The sequence below is a fragment of the Camelina sativa genome, chromosome 12, assembly GCF_030686135.1.
Source record: "Camelina sativa cultivar CO46 ecotype springtype chromosome 12, ASM3068613v1".
In the NCBI taxonomy this organism is placed as follows: domain Eukaryota; kingdom Viridiplantae; phylum Streptophyta; class Magnoliopsida; order Brassicales; family Brassicaceae; genus Camelina; species Camelina sativa.
In genome coordinates this window covers 17,547,243-17,572,779 of record NC_141891.1, presented here as the reverse complement: position 1 = coordinate 17,572,779, position 25,537 = coordinate 17,547,243, and the positions used below count along the sequence as shown (strand labels likewise).

The window sequence follows — 25,537 nt, the reverse complement described above, 5'->3', positions numbered from 1 at the left end:
TATATTTTTATAACATAGCATACGTAATAAGTGCTATTGTATATGGGGTACATATAATAACAGTGCCCTAAAACAGCGCTCATGAAAACGCTATCAAAGACCTATGATAGCGTTTTTCTCTGGTTAACAATGTGCATATTTGTTGTAGTGTAAAAGATAATGCAAATTTTATTTTGTCTGAGAATATCTAAGATCAATGCCTTCTTAGATTCATTCAGATCTGTCTAGATCTACCGAAAACTTCTCTCAAAAGCACAAATTTTTTTTATTTTATAAATTAAATCAACTGAATACAAAAGAAGGTCTAAACGGCTTATCTTATTATATAAACATTAGTTTTCAAAGTTTATAATTCATATAATCGCGACATGTGTCAAGTATATCGATAATATTTTGACATGTGTGAAAAGAAAATTTATTTAATAATTATAGGAAAATTAAAAAATTTAAAAATAAAAGGATTACAATTAATTTTTTTGAAAGTATATAAAACCAAAAATAATCTAATATATCACTAATTCTAATAGGAAAGTTATCTATTAAATTACTAATTTCAATAGGAAAATATGTGCAATTAATAAGGAAAATATTTGCAATTTAATTGCAATTATTGTTTATTGTAATCATATATTAAAAAGAAATTTATACATAAAAGTAATTAACATAAGTGATTAACATAACAGTGATTAACATAAAGATTAATGTGTTAAAATTAATGATTAACATAATGTAAGAAAAATAAGATAATCAAGATAAGAAATTAATGTAATTTTTTTAATTTTTTCAATCGGCGAATGATTTGACAGCGTATTCAATATTATGTTATTATATAAACATTGGTTTTCAAGTTAGTAACTCATGTGATTGCGGCACATGACAATTTAACAATTAAATATTTTTCATGTGTTATACAAAACTTTGTTTTAACATATTTGTAAATTATAAGAAATTAAAATTTAAACAATTTAATAAATATGAAAAGATAGTTCATATATGTATATAAAAATAATATTAATTCTAATTTTAAATTACTAATTCTTTAAGAAAAAGAATTAAGAAAATTATATAATTACTTACTATAATACTATAGTTAAATAAATTATACTGTCAATTATTAATCCTAAAAGAAAAAGGATTGTAGATACTCACCTTTACATAAAAAATAATTTTCTCATAATAACATCTTTGAATTTTTGATTAATTTATGATAATGTTGGACAAGTAGTAAAACTATTACTTATGAGATTACAAAATATCAAACAAATATATTTAAGATAATCTTACTTTTTAAAATATGAGATAAAATTAATTTTCAGTTTTTTTTGAAAATTATGTTTGATTAATTTTTAGTCTCAACCTAACCAAAATCTGGATTAAATAACATTCCTAATCTTCAACCATAAAATGAAGTTCTATAATATATATATATATATATATTTAATATTTTAAAAATGGTATTACTACCTGTATTACGCCTTCATAATGGTTGGTCCACTCGAAATGGTAAGAGTCGTATAATAAAAGATAAAAACTATAAAAAATCTTTCAAATAATTTTAAAACTCTAAAATATATATATATTACAATAAATAATAATAATTAAATTTAAATAAATAATAATTATCCTAATTATGCGCTGCATGGTTTACTAATTTTGTGTTGATGCTTCAGTATGCATGTTTTTTTACTTCACGTTAGCATTTTTTCTCTTTGGCTGTGTTTGTTGTCACGTGAGATTAGAGATACGGATCATCGCTCCCCTCCTATGACTGTACTCTCGGTGGAAAGAAAAAAAATCAGAAAACAGTTTTTCCGTTCAACATGTGTTGTTCGTTTTGTAGTGCGTAGTCGAAAAATACATCAGCTTGTAAATGATTACGGATTTATTTTGTTACTATGATAGAGTACAACATTTATTGCTTAGTAATTTATTTTTGTGAAACAAATAAATCATCAAATCATCCATGTAATAATAAAAAGTATTTTTTTTTTTGCATGTGCTATGATTTGAATTTTAAAAAATAAATAAAAATTGTTCAATTTATGGAAAAATTGTAATGAGTCAAAAAAAATCCGACTAAGTAATTTATACATTCAACAAAAAATTTTACTAGGTAGCGGGCCAGTTTTTGAATATTTATGTTCAGTTTCATACATTTATTTTGTTAAAATACATAATTTTAACTAATAAGATACACTAATATTTCATAGTGTATTTTAGTTTAAATAGTTTAATTTGATATTTTTAAATAATATGATAAATATTTACATATCAAAAAACAATAATTAGAAAAATACTCAATATTTTTTTAGAAAATTTAAAGTAGATGACATGTTAAATATTATAAGTCACATGATGTAAATTATTAAGATTATATAATGAGATGGTATAAAAACTAAAAGTAATTTATAAAAAATATTTTAACACACAAAAAGTATATTATATTTATTTATAAAATAATGTTCAATCAGTGTTATAATACAGGTACTGATCTTGTTATATAGTAGTAAAAAAGACATGTAATTTTTTTTACCTTTTTCGGTTAGGTAAAAAAAGATATATAGGTTTTACAAAAACTAAAGCTGTTCGTTTAAACAAGCTGATTGAATGAGATAGATATTGAATATAAAATAAAATTTAATAATCTAATTATTATATTTGATCCGATTTAGTAATATATAGTTGTCCACAAAAGAAAAAGAACAAAAAAACTTCTCATTTTCTCTCAATACAAGAAAATTATTGAAAAAAAAAAAAAAAGGCCTATTCGATGGAGTTGGTTTCTCCGAAGGAGGCTGATGGTTCCGATATAACCTATTCGATGGAGTTGGTTTCTCCGACAGATCCAGAGGAAGAGGAGATACAAGTCTCCGCAAAGCGAATTTTCCGGAAAGGAAACTGGGACGATTCTGAATATGCAAAACAGCGAATGATCCTAAATTGTCACACAGAAAGAAAAAAAAAAAACAGGAAAACATAACACTACAAACAGCAAACTCCGCAGAAATTATTAAATTACTAAGTCAGGTGAATGTTCCCACTCGGAACGAACTAACATAAACTCTGTCAGATTTGGATTGTCACTCCTATAAGACAGTCCAGGAGAAATTATCTGATCTCATCAAAGACATGAAGAAAGCTTATAGTTATAGGGATGTACATCGATAGTTAACTCCATTATCTGCTGAGGAAACATAATAACATGCGAATTAGATGGGACACGAGTAAAAGATATCTATGATGTCGCTTATTTCTACGCAGACATACATGCAATAATAGAGCCTTTCAGATCTTATTTTCAATCGGTGATCCTTCTTTGGACTCATTCTCGCATCACTGATGACAACCGCTCTTTAATGTTTTGTTAAATTTTTATTTTACTCATTTTTATTTTTTCTCATTAAGCTTTGTGTTATTCCTTTGTTTGGAATTGGAACTTTGGTTTTTTTTAATTCAGTTGACGGGTAAAAAGCATATTTAATAGTATCGAATAAAGCTGCACAAAAGAAGGAAGGTAAATGCTGATAAAATAAAAGAAATATGTTGAATGCTAGATATTGAATATAAACGGAAATTTAAAAATATACTTATTATAAAAAAAATATTATATTTTACCCGATTTAATAATATATATGTCCAGAAAAAAAAAAAAAAAACTTCTCATCTTCTCTTGATACATCTGGAAGAAAATTATTAAAAAAAAAAAAAAAGGATATGTCTAGGCCTAGGGTTTCGGATGAAGCTGATGATTCCGATATCACCTATTCGATGGAGTTGGTTTGTCCGACTGATGCGGAGGAAGAGGAGATCGAAATCCCCGCAAAGCGAAATCTCCGGAAAGGAAACTGGGACGATCCTGAATATGCAAAACAGCGAATGATCTTTGAGAAGCAATTTAAAGAGAGTGAGGTAATTAATTATCGTTTATTATAATTATTAATTAGAACCAGATGTTCAATTTTTGTTTTGTGGTGCATCAGCCTTATCTATAGTTTATATGTGTTCTTGTTTTATTATGATTGTTTTTATTTAGGGTTACGATGTTGATTGGGATAGTATGGACTACAACTTCCCGGGCAGCATAGTCGATTCGAGAGGAGATTATGATGATCAACTTAGCAATAAGGAGTTAATGAAACTGCTAATAAATACAGCCATTGACGAAGCTAACGAAGAAAATGGAACAAAACTTAAGTTTGTCAAGTATGTGACTGCAAATGTAGTGGGCGCCAAAGGGTTTCTGTTTTTTATAACATTTTGGGCAAAGGATCTGTCCGCACCAAATCCAGAGCCACAATGTTACCAAGCAAAGGTGCTCTGGTTTATGGATGATGTCGATGTTCGTGAATTCAGGCTGAGGCCAACGCAATAATTTGATCAATGGTGAGGTACACTTCTTATATATCCTTAACACGAATGGCGTCATTTTCTTTTTCTTTTTAACGTCATCGCATTATAATCAGTAGCTGTTTTACATTATCTTGCATTCAAAGGGAAATTAAGAAAGAGGTATACGTTTCGACATATGAAAGCGTTAGTATCATTGTTCAGTGCTTCCTTTGCAAGTCTATCTAGGCACAGCTGTTTGCTTTAACGGTGACGGAAGTGGAATCTAATTTCAGTGGCATCTATCATCTATCCTCCCACCACCTTGTTATTGAGATAATATTTCTTTGCTTTGAGTGTTTCATTAAGTTTACATGACTTGTGGGTTGTCAGCGGATCCATACAGGTGATGATCACTTCCAAGAGTATGTGGGCTTTCCAGTGAGCAAATTAATTTCATGTTATGTTCTAATTAAATAACGTATCTTCTTGACTTTGTAGTTGGTCTTTAAAACTAAACGTATCTAGATGCTTGGAAATTGTAATTCTATCTAGAAATGTGACTGATGAGTGTTTTAGTTACATTATTTCTTGGGATGGTGATGGACAGCATCCTGTGTCCTAAAAGTTTTACAAAAAATGCAGCTTATGACTTAGGAGTTTGCTTAAATTTTAGAGTAAACTATATAATTTTTATCTTGAAGCAAACCATGCTAAACAATTTGGATAACAAATGGAGAATATATCCAAATTGTTTTTTTTTGTTGCTTCTTAGTCCTCATAAACTTTATGGAATCACCAAGTTATTTGAGGACTGAGAGAGAAATAATAAAGTCTCCCAAATAAGCTATATATTAATAATACTCTCCAAGCTTTATTTTGGAAAAAAAAGTATATATAAACTAAAGTCATAAACTAAAAATATAATAATTGAATTCATTAAATATCCTAGATTCTTTTGTTTTAATTGAATAACACCAAATTTATTAAGATTTTAAATGACTTTTTATAAATCACAAACTAATAACAAACAAGTTTAACAAAATCTTGATTGAATAACAACAGATTAGAAATAATATTTAAAATAATTACAACTCTATTTAAATCACAAACCAATAGCACCCCTAATATTCTGATTTACAACAACAACAACAACGAAGAAAAAAAAGGTGAATTGTAGCTACGGTTTCGACATTGTACAATGGCTGGTGTTGACAATTCGAAGCTGCAGTTGAGAGATTCAGTGGAGTGTGAATCTCCACCACAAAAGGATCGGAAGATAGAGACAACTTCGGAGCAAGATATTCCTCCAGGTTCCTTCTTCCACGGCGGGAAACTACTCCGCGTTGGTGAAATCGACGATCAGGAATGTAGAAGACAGTGCCAGCTCTTTTTCAAACAGTTTGATGAGAGCGAGGTACGTATTTCGATGCTCCAATTTGTTGGTCATAGAGATAGATAGAGAGAGAGAGAGAGAGAGAGCCATGTAGCATTTTATAATTTGGATGCTGTTTAGTTTAGGGTTTATCCTCCTTTGTTTTCATTGTTGTTTTTTTTTAGGGTTTCGATGTGGACTGGGACAGTTTTGACTACATATTCTCTGTCGTCAACTTCCACTGGAAACCATATCTTGATGAGAAGCTGACCAATGACGAGCTGCTCAAACTACTCATACGGACAGCCATTAAAGAACACGATGCTGAAGATGTAAGATGGTTCTTGCTTTTTATTTCTTTCTAATGGTTTTCCTCTATTATTCTACTTAACTTTTGTGTTGCTCTTTACAGGAAAGAAAGCTTGAGCTTATCGATTATGTAGGTGCCAATATAGTACCGTGCAAGGGTCTTATGTATTATATTACATTTTGGGCCAAAGATCTTTCTTCAACAAATCCAGAGCCACGACTTTACCAAGCCAAGGTGCGCAAGTTTTGCGATGATATCTCCGTCAAAATGGTCAGGGAAAAGCCTAAGCAAAGTGCCAGCATCAACAAGGAAAGGTGGTAGTGTTCGGTTCAGATATATGGTATCATATGATCTAGGGACAACCGCCAGAGTCGAGAGTTGGAAGGCACAAACATTAACTAGTTTTTAAGCAAACGAACTCTTACTAGAATTTTGAAACATCACATGTCCAAATTAACTGTTTCAAATATCACAATGTGATATTTAATTTTCTTGAATAATTCATGTCCTTTCATTTTCTCCTTAAAATCTACTTTGCATTCATCTTCTTTGTCCATTTCTACAACGATACCATTTTGAGTTTACAAAATGAATATATAATGGGAATGAAAAGGAGAGCACAACGTGTTAGAGTTGATAGAGAGAGAAGTTGAGAGATTTGGTTCCCAGAGCTGTTACACATTAGGGGCATTCCAAAGACACATTAAGGCCCCAATAAATAAAAGCATGCTTTGGGATGCCTTGACTGAACCACAGAGATTTGTGTCATGTAACTTGCGGCCAAAGGATCTTGTAGGGAAGACCAAGTGAGAGACGAAGAGAACAATACATGAGATCCATTTAAAGTATTTCTCCACCATAAGACATGGTCGGTTTGTGAAGACATCACATTTGGTGAAGCACGCAGTAGAATAGAAATAGGATGACGACCCAGAGGTAACACCCATTCTATTGGCTGAGCATACCCCGAAACTCTTGGTCCATTAGGACCCGTCACGTCTTTTTCTAATTTTCTCTGAAATTTTATCATCCATATATGGTTACTTTTTGATCTAAACCAATCATATATGGTTACTTGTAGCTTAAAGCAACACATTGGAAACAACTTTTAACAAACAAAATTTCTTTTAAAATGCATTTTCATAACAGTTACAACATATGCAATACAATGTCCACTTTCTATTTTTTTTCAGGGAAATATTCTTGGGACAAAATAAGAAGGATCAAAGTTACTTACAAATTGCTAACTAAAAACAAAAGAAAACCAAATTTGTGAGAAAATTATGTTTTTAATTCGAGTAATGCGAGTAAGGTGAAAACACTAAACGACACCGCATTGTATAGATAGAGAACATAAAGTATGAAAGTCATAAATAATCCCACAAAATTGACACAATGAAAAGACGGTTAATCCAAAATGTCCGTTTAGCCCCTACAAGTGCAACAACTTATCCGTTTCTTCTTCTTGATCACCTAAAAACGAAAGCTTTCTTGGTACATAAGCTTTCAGAATCTACCAACCCTATTCTTACAAATTTATTACATACCCTGACTCTGAAACTTGGGCTTGCGAGTGACACTTTCACTGTGAATCTCCTCATAAATAGTTATGTCAAGGTCAGAGAAGTCAACACTGCACGCAAGGTGTTTGGTGAAATGTGTCAACCGAACGTCGTTTCCTGGACTTCGGTTATTTCTGGGTTTAACAACATGGGTCAACCTCAAACTGCTCTGTCTATGTTTCAGGAGATGCATGAAGATGGATCTGTGCCTCCCAATGAGTACACGTTTGCTAGTGTCTTTAAAGCATGTTCGTCTTTGGCTGAATCAAGAATCGGGAAATGCATACACGCCCGTTTTGAGATTTCCGGGCTTAACAGCAATACCGTGGTGAGTTCCTCTCTTGTTGATATGTATGGGAAATGCAACGATGTGGAAACGGCTAGAAGGGTTTTTGACTCCATGATTGGTTATGGTAGAAATGTTGTTTCTTGGACTTCTATGATCACTGCTTATGCGCAGAGCGGTCGTGGCCATGAAGCTATTGAGTTGTTTAGATCATTCAATGCTTCTTCGACGTTCGATAGGCCGAATCAGTTCATGCTGGCTAGTGTTATTAGCGCTTGCTCTAGTTTAGGTAGGCTGAAATGGGGAGAAGTTGCTCACGGGTTAGTCACTCGAGGTGGTTATGAATCGAACAATGTGGTTGCTTCCTCGCTTCTTGATATGTACGCGAAGTGCGGGTCTCTAAGCTGTGCTGAGAAAGTCTTCTTGAGCATTCGTTGTCATTCTGTTATAACGTACACGTCTATGATCATGGCAAAGGCAAAGCATGGACTTGGAGAAGCAGCGATCAAACTATTCGATGAAATGGTTGGAAAGAGAATAAAGCCTAACTATGTAACGTTACTCGGCGTGTTACACGCTTGTAGCCATTCGGGTCTTGTTAACGAAGGCTTAGAATTCTTGAATTCAATGGCTGAGAAGCATGGTGTGATCCCTGACCCGAGGCATTACACTTGTGTTGTTGATATGCTTGGAAGATGTGGCCGTGTTGACGAAGCTTATGACTTGGCGAAAACAATAGATGTTGGAGCAGAGCAAGGGGCGCTTTTGTGGGGAGCTCTTCTTTCAGCTGGTAGGTTACATGGAAGAGTAGAGATTGTTTGTGAAGCAAGCAAGCGGTTAATTCAGTCGGATCAGCAAGTGACAAGTGCGTATATCGCATTATCCAATGCTTATGCTGTGGCTGGAGGATGGGAAGATTCAGAGTCTCTTCGATTAGAGATGAAGCTTAGTGGAAACGTGAAAGAACGAGCTTGTAGCTGGATTGAGAGTAAGGGGTCAGTTTATGTCTTTCATGCTGGGGATTTGTCTTGTGATGAAAGCGGTGAGATTGAGAGGTTTTTGAAAGATCTGGAGAAGCGAATGAAGGAAAGAGGACACAGGGGAAGTAGTATGATCACAAGTTCATCGGTTTTTGTTGATGTTGACGAAGAAGCTAAAGAGGCAATGGTGAATTTGCATTGTGAGAGATTGGCTTTAGCCTATGGATTGCTTCATTTGCCTGCGGGATCAACTATTCGGATTATGAACAATTTGAGGATGTGTAGAGATTGCCATGAGGCTTTCAAGCTGATCAGTGAGATTGTGCAGAGAGAAATTGTTGTTAGGGATGTAAATAGGTTTCACTGTTTTAAGGATGGATCTTGCACTTGTCGTGATTTTTGGTGACTTTTTGTTTTTACTAATTTAGTGAGATATATTCCGAATCATTCATAGTAAAAAGTAAAAACATTGTTGTCCATAGAAGCGGTTCATAGGAGATCGTTTATAAATTAATCCTAGCTTTTAAGTAATTATTCAAAGAAAAATGAAACCGAATACGATTTAAATTAAAGGAATTGTGGTAGACTGGTAGTTGTGGACAAAGTGATCGATTGATTTATTTGCTGAGTTCTTTTTTGTTTTTTTAGAGCAAAAAATTGTTGAGTTTTCTTAATGTTCATAGTTCTCATTTTAACATTAAACCAAAAAATGGAAAAAATGTTCATAAGAGTCTTTGTTCCTAAAACATTTACAGTGTGTCCATTAAAAAAGAGTTATTTTGGGTGAATAATGGAAATAATTGTATGTCCATATTAACCATAAAATTAAATTATAGATGAAATGTAAAAAATGTAACCATAAATCAGGTGAAGAAAATAACCAATTATTCATTTTATCTAAGAAAAATAGATTTTTATTTATTTTTTTGATTTACGGTTGTAGATGCATAGGAACACTAATTGAAATCAAATAGATCTAAAAATAGCGTACACACGAATATAAAAGAAAGGAGTGGTGACGAGAAACACTTATATTGCCAATTTTCATAAAAGTAAGTTCATAAACATTTTGTATAAAATATTTAATTGGCGATGACTTTTGATATACAAAAAAAATTATCATTTACTTATATTATATAAATATTTATTTGATTGTGGGTTTTTCATTTGTGTAAGTAAATTTGGTGATTAATTGTGACAATTTGATTTTCATAAATTATAAAAATAAAAGATACCATGGTGGTACATAGAGGAGATTTTAGATACATGCAGAGAAGCATAGAAAAAAACACTATCTTTTTTATTAACTCTAAATCAAAATACATATAAAAATATAGAATCATGTAACGTGTCAATGTGATATTCATGTATATATATATATATATTACTTATGTGTACCAATTATGTTCAGCTATACCAAATGTTAACATAATTGGCACACATAACTATCACATTGACACATTACATGAATATCACATTCATGTATATTCATGTATATAACATATATATATACATGAATATCACATTAACACATTACATGATTCTATATTTGACGAATTTATATATATTGTTTTTATTAACATAATATTAATATTATTGGAGGGATTTGCTGGGCAATCGCATTTATACGAGCGATTGAAGCACTATTCAACATTGGAAAAGACTCCGAACAACAATGTTCCTTACAAGCACCAAACCACCACCTTGTGAAAGTGGCATTGAACTTTATGTTCCTTCAGGATCAAATAAGAGCTAATCTTACTTTCACAATTGAATGTTTTTGTTTGTGACTTACTGACTTGTATTATAATATTATTTTATCGCGATTGCAAATTTAACCGAAAAGAAAATATATGCACATTAAGGCCTTGTATGTTTATAGTTTTGTAATGGTTTTTGGTTTTTGTTTTTGAGAAACTCCTTTTTTATTTATTCAAGATTTTGTAAAAATGGTTCTCTAATTTAGAGGGAATCTGGTTTTTGGAAGATTTTAACAATTTTCATTAATAATCTAAAAACCTTATTTAAGTTTTTCACTTTTCCTATAAAAAAAATTTAGGTTACATTTTTCTATAATTTGTTATTATTATTTTTTTTTTTTTGTAAAATCCAAAAATTAAAAACTAAAATTTAAAATACAAAAACCAAAAACTATTTTAAAACTACGATGAAGAAGCGTCTTGGGCACACCGGAATTGGGGTCGTTATCACCTGCATGTATGCATCCAAGTTACTACGAATAATGAGAGACACAACTCACAAGTCTTGGCCGTAATTATACAATTCAAGAAGCAAAATCAAAATTAAATCATATTGAAAAGTACGTAAATTAACATGCTCAAGCCCATTGTTCTTGAGTTGGCCTTAGCCTGAAGTCACTGACAATGAAGTCATCCATAAACTTTCTCACCTTTGCTTGGTAAAGTTTTGGCTCAGGATTCGGTGATGAAACATCTTGTGCCCAGAATGTTATGCAAAACAAGAATCCTTGAACTCCCACTATATTTGCACTCACATACGTGACCAACTCGAGATTTGTTCCCTGCAAAATGAAATAAGATTAAAGAAAAAAAGAGTAGAAGAAACGAACGATTTAGAGAGAAAGCTGAGATTCGATCGAGTACTAACAGATTCTTCGTTTTCTTCGTCAATGGCCGTCTTAATACCATTCGGGTCTGGTTACACAAGGCCTATAATTCTTGAACTCAAAGCATGGTGTGTGATTCCTGATCCTAGGCAATTAACTTGTGTTGTTGTTATCCTTGGAAGACCTGGCCATGTTGATTATGTTTATGACTTGGCAGAAACAATACAAGTTTGAGCAGAGCTAGGTAGGTTACATGGAAGAGTTGAGACTGTTGGTGAAGCGAGCAAGCGGTTGGTTAATTCAGTCGGATCAGCAAGTGACAAGTGCTATCCAATGCTTTTACGTCAATTATTTGGTCTGACATATTCCGAATCATTCATAGTGAAAACATTGTCGTAGAAGCGGTTCCAAGGAGATCACTTATAATGAAATTAGCTTTAATTAGTCAAATGAAATGAAACAAATACGATTTGACTAAAGAATTGAGTTAGTTATGGTTTAGAAACAACTTTTATGGTATGTGAACAGTATAAACAAAATTTGTAACCGTAACTGTATAACCAAAAAAAACAAATTACTTGGGAAAAGACTTGACTGTGGTTATTTACAATGCAAAAAGCTTTATGCAGCAATACAAGCTAGCCACTGTGACTTGGCATGAACTAAGCCAGGAGAGTACAAAAAAACCACACTGCCAAAACTGAAGCTAAGCCTGTTTACACACAAGGCCAGAAGAAGTGTTTCTACAGTCTACCGAACTGGGGCGTTTACGAATGGCGAAGTAAGAGCATCCAAACATCCCCAAATGGAATATCAAAACAGAAGAGCATCTTGTATGGGTCCATATGAAACCGAATACAGATACAAACAGAAATCGCAGAAGTAGCTTGAGGTTGCTACTTACTACTAACATGGTGAAATTCGCAACAACTAGCATGTTGGTATGAAACTTAAACGCGGTGCACCAAAAAACCAAAATCAGCTAAACTTTGAAAGTTTCCGTTGTTAAATTCAGAAACCAAAGACGTTGTGTAACATAATAATCTATTATAAGTGTTCAAAAAGAACCACTATCCTGGTCATTTGCTTGGTGAAAGCTACTCAGCAGAATAAGATGACAAAATAGAGGAATACATACCTGACAGAAGCTGATAAGCACATGATCTTGTTATATCACCGCAAAAAATTTATGTTTCATTTCCAATTATACTTTGAACAGAACTGAAACATGATTAGAGGGATATAGAGCAGTGTCTTGTCACAACTCTTATCACTACCCAATCTTTGAAATGACTATATCTAAGAATCCTGCTACTCTTCTATAAATATTCTTTAGTTAGTCTTGGATACCCGGACACCGCAAAAAGAAGAAAGACATGAAACAGGACCCTGAGAATTACTGCCAAGTGCATACGTAGACCTTATATATCCATCCTTATCAAGTGTCCTCTTTCCAAGTCTTCCTTTCCTAATCTATTCAAGGGTAATCAGCCTTGAACACTATCCTAATTATAAGACTTTTCTATGGAAGTTCATGAAAACCAGAGGTAATCTCTAGATCCATGCTTCTGGGTTGCTCTTCTTGCTAAAACACTATTCTATTCTTTATAGGACCAGAGCCTATGTACAAAATAGATTCAACACTTTGGGCCACCGAATCTTGATGAATTTAGAGCATCCAGTGCAACCTCAATCATCTTTATAAGCGCTTCCACATCATGGAAACTGAAATCGACAACTTTCTTGATAGCAGCGATACAATCTCCATGCTTTGTTTCTTCTAAAGTGACAGTGACTGCTTTAAAAGCATTTTGAGTTTTTGCTGAGGCTTCCATTGCCAGATTCATGCTCTCTGTCTGCATTAGATAATTATAAGATATCAGCTTTGTTTGTCACAGGAAGATAGATGAGAAAGACATGCACAGCTCAGGCAACAGAAGAATCTTAGTTGTCCAGAATCGACACAACTCCATGTTTCAATTCAGCAAACATACATTTAAACAGGGATGTAATGAAATGAGACTGATATGTTCCAACTGCGCACACATCAATCCCACTCTTTCAGTGATTCATATATGGAACTCTATAAATTTGTTCAATTGAAGTACTGCAAAATGCTTGTATCACGTGTTGCATCAAAGATGTATAGGGAATGCATATATAAAGAAATTGATCTCTGACAATCCTATCTCTCTTAACCAACTTAAAGGCCTGGAAAGTTGAGGTATCAAAACTCAAACAGCAGAGGTAAGAGACAACCCAGCTTGCTTTTTGAAATGTATCATGCCAATAATTGATGAACGTGGGATAACTTACAAAGTCCAATAACGGAAGAAAATTTAGCTGGCTTCTAGCAACAGTGAGAAGGTTTCCAGCAACATGGGAGAGACCTCTTTTAGTTTTAGCAGACTTGTCAATCACCCCTTGATGATTAAAACTATCAACATCAGATGCAGATGACGACGGTGATTCACCTGTAGAAACGATTATATGAACTTCCAGATATTAAAGCCATAAAATTTTTGTAAACTATGAAAGGTGGACATACTAAGCCAAATAGTATGAATACATTTAGTACTGCTGAGATAAAATATCTTTACTACGTGACCGAAACAAAAAAAAACCACCGAGGACTATTTTAGACAATGAAAACCATTATTATTCTGACTTGACCACATTGACAAGATATCTCCAGAAAAAGTTCACTCACTGATATGATCATAGATGCAAAATCCAATATTACCTTGAGGAGTCATCTGTACCATCTTCTGCAATTCATTCCATTCTCCACTCAGACCTAAACTTCTGCCGTACACTAGCCTCATGCAAGCCACTTCTGAGCATTTATAGGCCAAAACAGCTGCAGCCATTTCTTGTCTCGTTTCATATTGATGGGCACAGCTTCTGTGACAAACAAGCAGAGTGTTCAATGACCACAAAAACATAATAGAATCAGCAACATTCTGTTTCGTAATACACTGATTCCTGACAAATTTCCTCAGTTATAAGGAAATAGAAAAAAAGAGCAAGCAAAATCATTCACTTACTCTGAAAGTTTTGCAGCAGTATGGTAAGCTTCAACATGGCTCATCGTCACCCCTTCCACATTATCAGTACTGCACATTTCCAAAAGTGAAGCTCCAAAGAGAAACTTCAGGGACGCTTTAAATTTAGTCTCCTTGTATTCATATTCAAATCCAGAGCTCTGAATTCATTGAGATAGAAAAACAACCAAATTAAAAACTAACAGAAGAAAGACAGCACTGTGATTCATTCTACTGTTCCATCATTTCTATCATTTGTTCAATTATAGCAGATGAAACTTGAAGCTTCATACTACATTAGACATAGCATAAATACTGACCTCCAAACAGTTAGCAAGCTTTTTCAGCTTTTCAGCCTCTTGAAGTATATCATTCGCAGCATGGCAGGATCTATTATCCATAGTCTCATGAGCAATGTCACCGATTTTGTTTATCCCAGCTCTATTTTTAAGGACCGATTTCATACTTGTGCACGGTAAATCACCAAACTTTGGGTTTCGTTTACATACTTCTGGTTTTGGCTGTTTCCTGTTTTTAGGATGAGTTGTCGACAAAATTTCACAATTAGCTTCTTGGGATAGGGGTTTTCTATCATGAAAAAATCTACTCCCAGCATCACCATATTTCATGTTTTGTTTTTTCCGAGGTAAGCTCTCTGCAGCTGATGCACGATTCGTCGGGCATGATGACCTTTCTGGGGAAGAAGAAACTGATCCCAGAGGAGATGCTTTTACTTCTTCCACATACATTCTTCCACTTTTATGTGATCCTACAACCTTCGAAGAGCTTGATGTTTCTACCCCAGAAATCTGCCCACTTCCACCAGAGAAATATTTACATGAGGCATCAGCATTCCGGTGTTCTTGAGAGCCATCAGCCTGAAACAATTCATTTCTTTGGCATGCTTTAGATTCCTGGACTGAAATCCTATTTATTGTCGCCTTGACCATTGATGGCTCTTTTTCATCACTATCTGCAAACAATTTTAAATTGTTGCCATCGCTACCCTGCTTGGAACCCACCAACCTTACTTTCCTCACTGGAGTATTGATTCTGCCATGAGCTTTTGTACACAAGGAACCACTAGCAGTTGGTAGTTGACGTTTGTGATCAGGTTTGCTTTTAGATGCGAGTAATCTTTTCTTTGTGACTCGCTCTACATCCAAAGTGTGAAAATCATTGTCAGGACGCTTTGTTTTTCTCTCTGCTGGAGTCCATTCCGGATCTTGATTCCAATGTATTTCTTCTACTTTCATATCTCTGGCGAGTTTGTTTCCAACACCAGTCGTGATATGCTTGGAACCATCACTTTCTTGTTTGTCACCCTCCTTTTTCTTCTTTGTCTTTATCTGACAATCAGTACCTACAATAAGAACAAGTTATTTTGAAGAAAAAAGAGAAGCCCAAGTGAAGTGAAAATGTACTCTTAGCTGTTAGCAAAACCGACCTGCTGATCGCCACTTTGCTTTCTGGTCAACCTTATCCTGAACAAAATCGCGCGACACACCAAAGTCAGTGGATATCTGAGTAGCATTAGGCGTTTCTCCTGACAGCTTCAAGTTTTTTATTTTAAGAACATGTGCGCTACTTTTCATAGGCGTTGCAGCATCAACCAAGATATTTCTTGGAAGTCCTGAAGAAAAGTCTTTCATGTTAAACTTCTTTTCAACTGGATTTGGCAATGAACCAGAAGTTAATGGTTGGTAGCTTTTATCAGCATTACTAGAACCAGAGAGGAGTTTGACACCAGTTTCAGGACCATGAGCCTCACCAGCATGAAAGTGTAGGATAGCCTTTGTTGTCTCTTCCTCGCTGACACCACAGTGGTTCATTCTAGGCCTACAAGCGAAGTTTAGGAAGGATGGTAAGAAGATGTGATAATATGAGAACCTGAAGGTTCTGCACAAGGTTGAATGACCAAATCCAGAAAGTAAGTAGAAGCGTTGTCAAAACAATTTTACATCTTTACTGCTTGACCCAGCTGTTCTAGGGAACAAGACCTAACACGATTAAAAAAACTTCAACTATAAACAACTATGAAACTTATTTCAAACTAACCATGATAGCGACTAAAAAGGATTAGTGCTTGAATCAAGAAAAGAGCACAGGATACAAACCTTGAATAGGAGATACATTAAAAAGCGAGGTTAAATGAAATAACTAGATACTTACAGCCACGTTTGCATGCTACACAGCCACTTATCAGGCAGCTTCTCAGTATTCAGGCCAAGGGGAAGTAGTCGCCATGTCTTACAACTATCACATTGTGCCCAATTATCAAGGTGAAGACTAGTGGAAGCAGGTGCAACCGCGAAATCAAACCCAACGTCCATACTATTGTGACCTATATATGCAGCATCTTTGAAAGGCATCTTTGATATAAATTTATCACCAGAACTATTTTTAGTATTTTTCTGTCGCAACTTTGTCAAACATGTCTTTTTCTCCTTCACAGCATGCACCCCAACAACCTTTACTTTGTTTGATCTAGCAAATGCAAGTTTGGGATCACTTTCACCATCTTTTTTAATATCTTCCTGCAAGTTACTTTTTATTGTAGGCCCATCAATATTAGAACTTGCCGCACCTAAACCAGAAGTTGACTTCTCCCAGGCCAGCTGACCAGTGGAAAAAACTTTTTGCTTTTTCATCTCACCAGTTGATGAAGTCTCATTCCAAGTGGTAGCAGTAACGCAGTCAGCTTTCCTTCTCCTTCCACTTGGAGTTTCCTCACAAAGTAAAACATCCGAAAACTTGTTCTTTGTCTGAATAGAAGGTTCCTTTCCTGTCTTAAGCACAGGTTGGTTGTCTGATAAAGTATATTGCTTCCCCTTCTCTTTCACAAGAAGCAGACTATCAGGAAGAGGCGACATCAGTAGATCCTCTGGGAAAGGAATGGCAGTCATTTCCTGTTTCAATGAAATTAAAAGTAAGTTGGTATCAATCCCGAACCATTTAATCCACACAAAAAACCCAACAGAATGTGATATCTGATCTACCTGTAGAATGCGGGAAGGAGATTCACTTGTCTTCTCCATAGATGTATGTGGTAGCAGTCTGCTACTATCATCATGGCTGTTTCGTGGTGGTGAATTTGGAGAACCATTGAGACGAAGATCCTTGGAAACTATAACCTTTTGGGACAAGATTTCAGAGCCCATTTTGATCCGAATCTTAACTGGCTTATGATCAGGCAAACCATTGCCCAGTATTCCTGCATTTCCTTTTTTACCAGGAGCTTGGGCCATAAGAGATCCTGAAGTTTGATAGTTCTGAGGATCCTGATTACTTACTAGTTTACAAGATGTAGGAGGCAGTGACGTAAACTTCTGAACCACATTCCGAGCAAACAATAATTCATTAGTACTCATAATTAAACTAATACCAAGAAAGCAATCACTGAAAAGTCCAGATTCCTTCAAACCTTAAAAGAATCCATAATGAAGAATACTGAAACAACAAAGTTTTTTCAATATTTTTATCTTCAAAACGAAGTGAGAATTGTTGTTGTCATACCTTTCCGTTAAAATTATCAGAAAATCTTTGGACGGCATGATTCTCTGGGGAATTCCTTTGACATGATGGTACAGCAAGCGAACGTTTGTAAGTGGGCAAAAATGATCCATAGTCACAGATATTTGGACCTGACCAACCACATCATTCTTTCAATGACATTTCATCTCAATATACTTTCGCACTTAAACCATAGTTAATATTACTTACCAGACAGGTTAAGGGCTCCAACTTCAAAATCTTTTTGGAAGTGGCCAAGTACATTCTGTAGCTTCTTGTCCTTCAATACACCACCCATAGAAGAAGACTTTAGCAAAAAAAAAAAAAAAAGATACAAAAAAAGAGAAGAAATGCATAAAAAAAAATACTATGTTCCCCATACAGAATGCATACAAGCAAGAATGTTACAAAAGACGACACATAGTTCTTCAAGCTGGAACTCAAAACTCTAGAACAAACAAGATACATAGCATTTGCGATATCTCACAAAAGCTATATCTAACTGAACTAAGATAAACTAAACTTAATCAGCATTAGCCTTATGAACAAAAAATCATTACCAAAAGACCTTCAACTTTTCAAGTAAACAAAAACACCCAACATTGTAATTAAGCTTTTCAATTCTATACACATAACACCACACAAAGAAGCAATTGTAACTGAAAAAAAAAAAAAAAAATCACAAAAAAGATGCTCACAATGTAGGAGAGATCAACGTCAAGATCAACAACGGCTTCTGATTCAGAAGAACAATTCATCTCTCCTTCTTCAAGTTCATAATCCTCTCCCATCTTCTACAACTACAAAACCCCTATACATAACCCAATTCCCAAACCCTAATTACTACTACTTCCTAAACCCCCCACACACACAACACACACTAACTCAGCCGCCACCAAAACCGTCTCGAAAATCCAACATTGCCCAGAAATTCAAAACACACACACACCCAAAACAAAGAACGCGAAAACACACAAACGGAATCAGTCAGAGTATCCCGCAAAATCCCCCAAATTTGTTCAATCTCCAAACCCAGAAGAACCAAGTTTAGTTGTTTCAAAACGCGAAATTAATAAGTCACTTCATCCAGTTTATTAAAAAGACTCGAAACAAAGATCAAGCTCGTTCGATCAAAGAGCGTGAAGTTGTAAAGTACGATTCGATCACTGAGACGAGGTCGTGATCAAGTCAAAAGGCGACGAAGTGCGGCTACGAGGTTTACGGAAGGTTCGGCGGCAAGTAGCTTTGTGCGTCTCCGAGTTTTTTTTTTTTTTTTTTTGGGAGACAAACAAAAGACGCGATGGTTTAGAAAGAGTGTTTAGTTTTTTTTCGATTCTTCTTTGGTTTAATCATTAATTAATTATTAATTAAAAAAAATTTAATTTTGTAATTTTTCTATGATTTCGTCTATTTTCATTTAAAGCTTGAGAGATATTTTTACACTTTGCCCCTTCTTTTTCTGCGCTTTTATCGGATTTTGCTTAGCATTCAGAATTGAGATCGGATCCCCCTATTTAGAAAGAATTTGGATCGGAGTTCTTTATTTAGTGGTTCGTAATTGGATTCAAATGTATATGGTTGAATGTTTCTGTTAGTAGGATAGATATGGATTTGGACCATATAATCATTAATTTTGAAGTAACGGTTTAAAGTTACGTTAATTCATTAGATGAATAACTAAAACATAAACGAAACGGTTATCCTTTATCCTATAAAGCACAAGTCATTTGTCCTATAAAATAAGGGAAAGTTACTAGACTAACCCAAATTAAGGGATTAATTACTAAACTAACTCCTAAAATATAAAGGTTAGATGAGTTATTTTTATACCTAAAATACCCTTTATTGCTTTGTTAGGAAAAAAATAAAATACCAAAATATCCTTAATGATTTTTTTCGGCGATAGGGACAAAAAAATAAAAAAATCTGCTGTAAGTTATGACAGATTTATAAGTTTATAACAGATTTTATTGTTAATGGCAGATTTTCTTCGGCAGACTTATTTTAGTTGGCAGACTTATTCAAAATGGTTGCGACAGTTTTTCTTTTTTTCAACAGTTTTTTTTCATGACAGATTTATCATTGACGACACAACAGACTTCCTAATACATGACAATTTTTTTATAATTTGTGGCTGATTTTTTTTTTGTAGTGGTTGCAGATTTTGTTAAAACGGTGAAAATCTGTCATAACATGGCAGATTTGTTGATTTAAAAATAATTACTAGATTGACGTCTAGTGATAACAGATTTTTTTTTAGTTACAACAGATTTTAATTATTTTACATAAAATCTGTCGAGTGATAGCAGATTTTCTGTTGGGAAATAAAAATTGCTAGTTTGACCTACAGTAATAACATTGGTGTAGCATGTTATGGCAGATTTATTTTATGTTATGACAGATTTTTTTTGTTTCCAAAAATCTGTCTTGTGATAACAGACTATTACAGAGAAAAGTAATTGCTATAATGAGTTTACAGATTTATTTTATGTTGTAACAGATTTATTTTATGTTATACATTTGAAAATAATTTTATTGTAATTTATTTTGTTAATTGACAAAGACGGAACATAAGTTTGAAGAGATTGAATCCTAAACCCTATACTCCAATACCCTAAAGGCCTAAACTACTTGAATTAAAATTTAAATGATAGCTGGTACATTTGTACTTTAATTTTATTTTGATGATTGTTATATATATTGATTATTCTATGAAACAATATTTCATATCTATTTTTTATTTTGTATTTGTAATTGTTTGTTGTCTAATATCAATTTCTATTATAATTTATGTGTATATATAACAATAAAATATTATTTTTTGACATCAACAACAAAATATATAAAGAAAAGGAAATGCTTTTTTAAATTAAAAACCATTAAATTCACCTATTTGTCATCGAATTCATCTCCACCTGCAGCCTAAAGAGTTATGTATTCACAATATTAATGAAGCAATGACTACTGATTTTCAAAAAGTTATAACAATTAACCCAGTTAATAAAAAATACCCTGGATCCATTAGTCTTTTGCGAATCAACATTAGTGTTAAAAATAATTTTATCACTTGGCCATGTAATTTTTGACTCCAACAGTCCAACAACTTCCCGAAGATAGTAAATATCAGAGCTAGACCTAAATACAGTTGATTCTGAGTTAAATGCAGACTTCACAAAAAATGTTGGATTGATTTGTTTGCCCATGCCGGAGAAGGAAGAGGTGGATGTGGAAAAAAAATGTTTGATTGATTTTGTTTTTTTGCCCTATTTCTTTTTCTATTTTTTATGATTAATAAAAAAAAAATCAAAACTAGGGTTTTTGGTCATTAAACAAAAATGTTGGGTTAATCTAGTTATCCAATCCGATTGAGAGTTATTCTAGTTATTTTCCCCTAAATTTGTGTCAAACTGGTTTATTTTCACATAAAATAAAGCCAAATCAGATTTTTTTTATGAAAATAACAAAAACTTTTACACAATCGTGTAGAACGAGAAAAAAAACTGAACCAATTTAAAGTTTTACAAAAAAAACTGAACCCTTGGCTTTTATTGATAATTTTTCTTTTAAACAAAAAACACTACGACCTAGAGTTCTTTGTTTTTCACATTCCTCAAATAGACTTCCCACTTTCATCACTTTTCTCAACTGATCTTTTTCAAATCACATATATATATCACAATTCTCCTCTCAGTTTCACCAAATCACCACCACTAAATCTGCAAAAACTAAAGCTATTTTTTCAATCACATCTCGGAACCGTCCTTTTTGTTTGACCGCTAAGCCCAAACATTAAAAAAATTCCATTGCATCCTCACCGCCCTTAAAGCTTCCCACCGTTTCCATTGTCTTCTTTCTTTATTCAGAAGGTGATTCTTTTGTTCACCTACACTTTCTTAAGATAACTATAGAATATGGAATTACTGTTGATTTGTAATTTTGAAAGTCGTTTTGTCAATTTAATTGCAGGTACGATTGTGGTTGTTTGCTACATGAAGCTTGATGTCACGTGGTGCATAACTGCATATGCTAACAAAAATATATATTACTTTGTAATATAGTAAATCGGTAATATATAAATATATCCTTAAGTACTTTAGAATATAATTTGTTGGTTGACTCATTAAAAATGTTAGTAAAAACATATATTTTAAGTGTTTATTTTTGGTGTAAGTATATGAATAAAAAAAATATAAATGTTACTTACACTATGATGTTTTGTGATCAAATAATATATATTATTCATCTTCACATTTCTCTCCATTTCCTTCGGTGCTTCCTCTCTTTCCTTCAAAGTTGTGGTGCTACTGCTAACTATACATAAAACTGTTTACTCTCGAATCATCTACCGCAGAAAAACATAAATAATTAGGATTATGTTTTCCAACTTATCATCCACAATATATATGATGACTTCTTTTACGATTCATTGTTATCTCACCAATAACACCAAAACAAAGAACTTCAAATGTATTTTTGTTAGCATATGCAGTTATGCACCATGTGACATCAAGCTTCATGTAGCAAACAACCACAATCGTACCTGCAATTAAATTGACAAAACGACTTTCAAAATTACAAATCAACAGTAATTCCATATTCTATAGTTATCTTAAGAAAGTGTAGGTGAACAAAAGAATCACCTTCTGAATAAAGAAAGAAGACAATGGAAACGGTGGGAAGCTTTAAGGGCGGTGAGGATGCAATGGGATTTTTTTAATGTTTGGGCTTGGCGGTCAAACAAAAAGGACGGTTCCGAGATGTGATTGAAAAAGTAGCTTCAGTTTTTGCAGATTTAGTGGTGGTGGTTTGGTGAAACTGAGAGGAGAATTGTGATATATATATATGTGATTTGAAAAAGATCAGTTGAGAAAAGTGATGAAAGTGGGAAGTTTAGTTGAGGAACGTGGAAAACAAAGAACTCTAGATCGTGGTGTTTTTTGTTTAAAGAAAAAATTATCAGTAAAAGCCAAGGGTTCAGTTTTTTTTTGTAAAACTTTAAATTGGTTCAGTTTTTTTTTCCTCGTTCTACACGATTGTGTAAAAGTTTTTGTTATTTTCATAAAAAAAATCTGATGTAGCTTGATTTTATTGGACAAGTGACTTGTGCTTTATAGGATAAAGGATTTGATCACAAAACATCATAGTGTAAGTAACATTTATATTTTTGTTATTCATATACTTACACCAAAAATAAACACTTAAAATATATGTTTTTACTAACATTTTTAATGAGTCAACCAACAAATTATATTCTAAAGTACTTAAGGATATATTTATATATTACAGATTTACTATATTACAAAGTAATAATTAGTTATATATTATTTGTAATCAAATAATAATTCTGTGCGTATGCACATGACAAATACTAGTAAGTTATAACTTATAATGAGTATTATTTGTGAGAAGGAAAGGAACTGTCAAAATAGTGACTTGAGAGTTAAAAAGAAAAGAAGTATAACATCAAACTGCAACTAATCTTTTTAAATTGTGAATATATATATATATATATATACATTTAAAAAAAATTATGATGATTTAATTAATGAACCTAATTAACATAGTTAATGAAATTATTTTTGGGATTTATAAACAGATGCATCAATAATATTTTTTTAAAAAAATACATGACTATAATTGTAAAACTAGACGAATCATGCGGTATTGTCACTTACTGCTTCGGCTATAAATGTATTTTTGTATCGTAAAACTTATCAACTCTAAACTTTTTATTTTACTTTTTTTTTTATAAAAGATCAACTCTGGATTTAATTACTTCAAATTTTAAAATGTACTAAAATTAACTCTAAATTTTGATAACATATTAAAATTTGAAGTAATACAAAATTTAGAAACTAAATAGTACATGAAGCTCATCGTATATAATAAAGTAGAGTCTCCAAAAACTTTCTAACTAGAGATTGACACATGTCACATGAGAACTTGACACATGTCCAACATTAATTAAAACCATGTAGTAATAAACTAATACATCTGTTTTTTCTCAAATTTAAATACACTAATATGTAATTTAACCAAACAAATACATATTAAAATAAGAGGTTCAAATGATTCAATTAAGGCATAGCACATGATACTTGAAAATTTGTATTAAAATTAGTTTGTAGATATTTCATATTTTATATTTAAAGAGGTTCAAATGATTCAAATAAGGCATAGCACATGAAACTTGAGAATTTGTATTAAAATTTTATACAAAAATATATCTTTAATAAACTAACAAAATGCTAACGTGACAATATATAAAAAAGAGATGGTATGGCATTTGAGAGTCTATTTTATTTGTTGTAAAAACACATATGTAAAAGTATTTTACTTATGTTTTGTTTATATTTCTCATATGTTTTGCTTAATTTCTTGTTAGTTTTTTTTTTATTTCTTTCTTTAAAAAAAAAATATATGTAAGATGTTACATAAATGCACATCAAACAATCAAATCTGATCATGTATATATATATATATATATAATTATATTATAATCACAAATCAATAAAAGTTTATAAACAACTAAAAATACATCATCCACGCATCGCATTGGCAACCATATAGTTTTCTTAAGGAATTTAGCTTTCTCACGTGTGATCTACGCCTACGAATCTTGTTTAGGCGTAGTCTTGTTATTGATCTAAAGCAATTGCGGATAAAGAAAAAGAATTATAGCCCCCATTGTGGCCACATCTAATACAATTAGATAAACCGTCTCAATAATGAAGTTTGAACAGCTTTATGGATGATCAAGAAAACATTAAAATGATCGTGTTGTAGTTAAGTGCATTAACTTCGCTAGCTTGAACTTTTTCAAAAGGCTAGTCGTAAAGTTGTTACCCATTCCATTTTCGGATTGCAGATTCTGCAGATCGGTCCCAAGCCTGAAGATATTTATTTGGTATATTTATCACCTTTTAAATAAATATTATACATATGTGGGATATTCCATATTCTGTATTTCCACGAAATTAATTCTAAGATATTTATTTATCTTTCATCTATTGTTGGTAATGCTTGCTAGCTATCCTTATCGGTCTTCCTCTCTTTTCTCTCCCAAAGCGACGGTACAGTAACCGCCTTCAATCTCCATAGATTACGGCCGGCGCTGGCTTCTCCGGCGTCGGTCAGCCCCTTCTCTTTATTTCCAGTCCTTTGATTTCTTATTCTGTATAGTTTTTAGATAATTGTTTCGGCAAATCCACTTCTCCAATTCCCCATCCTTTACTCCTTTGACAAGATGGTGTGGACAGATCTGAGTCAATCACCTTTACTGGTACCATTCTGGACTTGTATGGTATTTCATCACACCCAAAATTCACCGAGTGTCTTGCATTTGAGGCGTAAAAGTGTTTTGTCGTCTCGTCGTCTCTGTCGCGGTTGGAATTGTTTCCAGATTCGCGTTTATATTCTCTTCTTCTGGAAGAGTGTTTTTCTGACCTTACTCAAATCTAAGCCCAAAAGTAATTGTGTCAGTCTCTTTCCATCTCTGATTGATGGTTTTCGATTCATCCCTCATATCTCCTCTGTTCACTCTAATTTGTATAT

General features: G+C 33.0%; 3 protein-coding genes, 1 long non-coding RNA gene and 1 pseudogene across 6 annotated transcripts; 3 read left to right on the top strand and 2 right to left on the bottom strand.

Moving 5' to 3' along the window:
- Nucleotides 1–3,712: 3,712 nt before the first annotated feature.
- On the top strand, nt 3,713–4,975 carry LOC104732076 (uncharacterized). The gene is made up of 2 exons (XM_019233889.2): nt 3,713–3,909; nt 4,034–4,975. Exons 1-2 carry the CDS (start codon nt 3,715–3,717, stop codon nt 4,370–4,372), a joined length of 534 nt encoding a protein of 177 aa, XP_019089434.2. The 5' UTR covers nt 3,713–3,714; the 3' UTR covers nt 4,373–4,975.
- Nucleotides 4,976–5,384: 409 nt separating this feature from the next.
- On the top strand, nt 5,385–6,539 carry LOC147930654 (uncharacterized). Its single transcript, XM_087478174.1, has 3 exons — nt 5,385–5,743; nt 5,887–6,033; nt 6,114–6,539. The coding sequence occupies exons 1-3, from the start codon at nt 5,528–5,530 to the stop codon at nt 6,330–6,332; spliced, it is 582 nt and encodes a 193-aa protein (XP_087334300.1). The 5' UTR covers nt 5,385–5,527; the 3' UTR covers nt 6,333–6,539.
- An 867-nt stretch (nt 6,540–7,406) lies between these two features.
- LOC104732074 (pentatricopeptide repeat-containing protein At4g15720 pseudogene) lies at nt 7,407–9,286 on the top strand (annotated as a pseudogene). The gene has a single exon (XR_015575298.1). The product of XR_015575298.1 is annotated as a pentatricopeptide repeat-containing protein At4g15720 pseudogene (transcript).
- A 3,313-nt stretch (nt 9,287–12,599) lies between these two features.
- On the bottom strand, nt 12,600–19,325 carry LOC104732073 (cysteine-tryptophan domain-containing zinc finger protein 3-like). Of its 2 annotated transcripts, XM_010451599.3 has the most exons (12): nt 18,682–19,319; nt 18,194–18,263; nt 17,987–18,114; nt 17,470–17,799; nt 16,643–17,379; nt 16,242–16,309; nt 15,918–16,103; nt 14,791–15,833; nt 14,474–14,631; nt 14,170–14,330; nt 13,743–13,900; nt 12,600–13,282 (listed from the first exon to the last, which is right to left on the bottom strand). In XM_010451599.3, the coding sequence occupies exons 1-12, from the start codon at nt 18,772–18,774 to the stop codon at nt 13,064–13,066; spliced, it is 3,351 nt and encodes a 1,116-aa protein (XP_010449901.2). In that variant the 5' UTR covers nt 18,775–19,319; the 3' UTR covers nt 12,600–13,063. The 2 variants fall into 2 exon arrangements, with proteins under 2 accessions (XP_010449901.2, XP_010449898.2); XM_010451596.3 differs by having other exon boundaries at nt 15,918–16,309; nt 18,682–19,325.
- Nucleotides 19,326–22,294: 2,969 nt separating this feature from the next.
- Nucleotides 22,295–22,514, bottom strand: LOC147930653 (uncharacterized). The gene is made up of 2 exons (XR_015574065.1): nt 22,422–22,514; nt 22,295–22,325 (listed from the first exon to the last, which is right to left on the bottom strand). It is a non-coding gene; the product is annotated as an uncharacterized LOC147930653 (long non-coding RNA).
- Nucleotides 22,515–25,537: the final 3,023 nt, after the last annotated feature.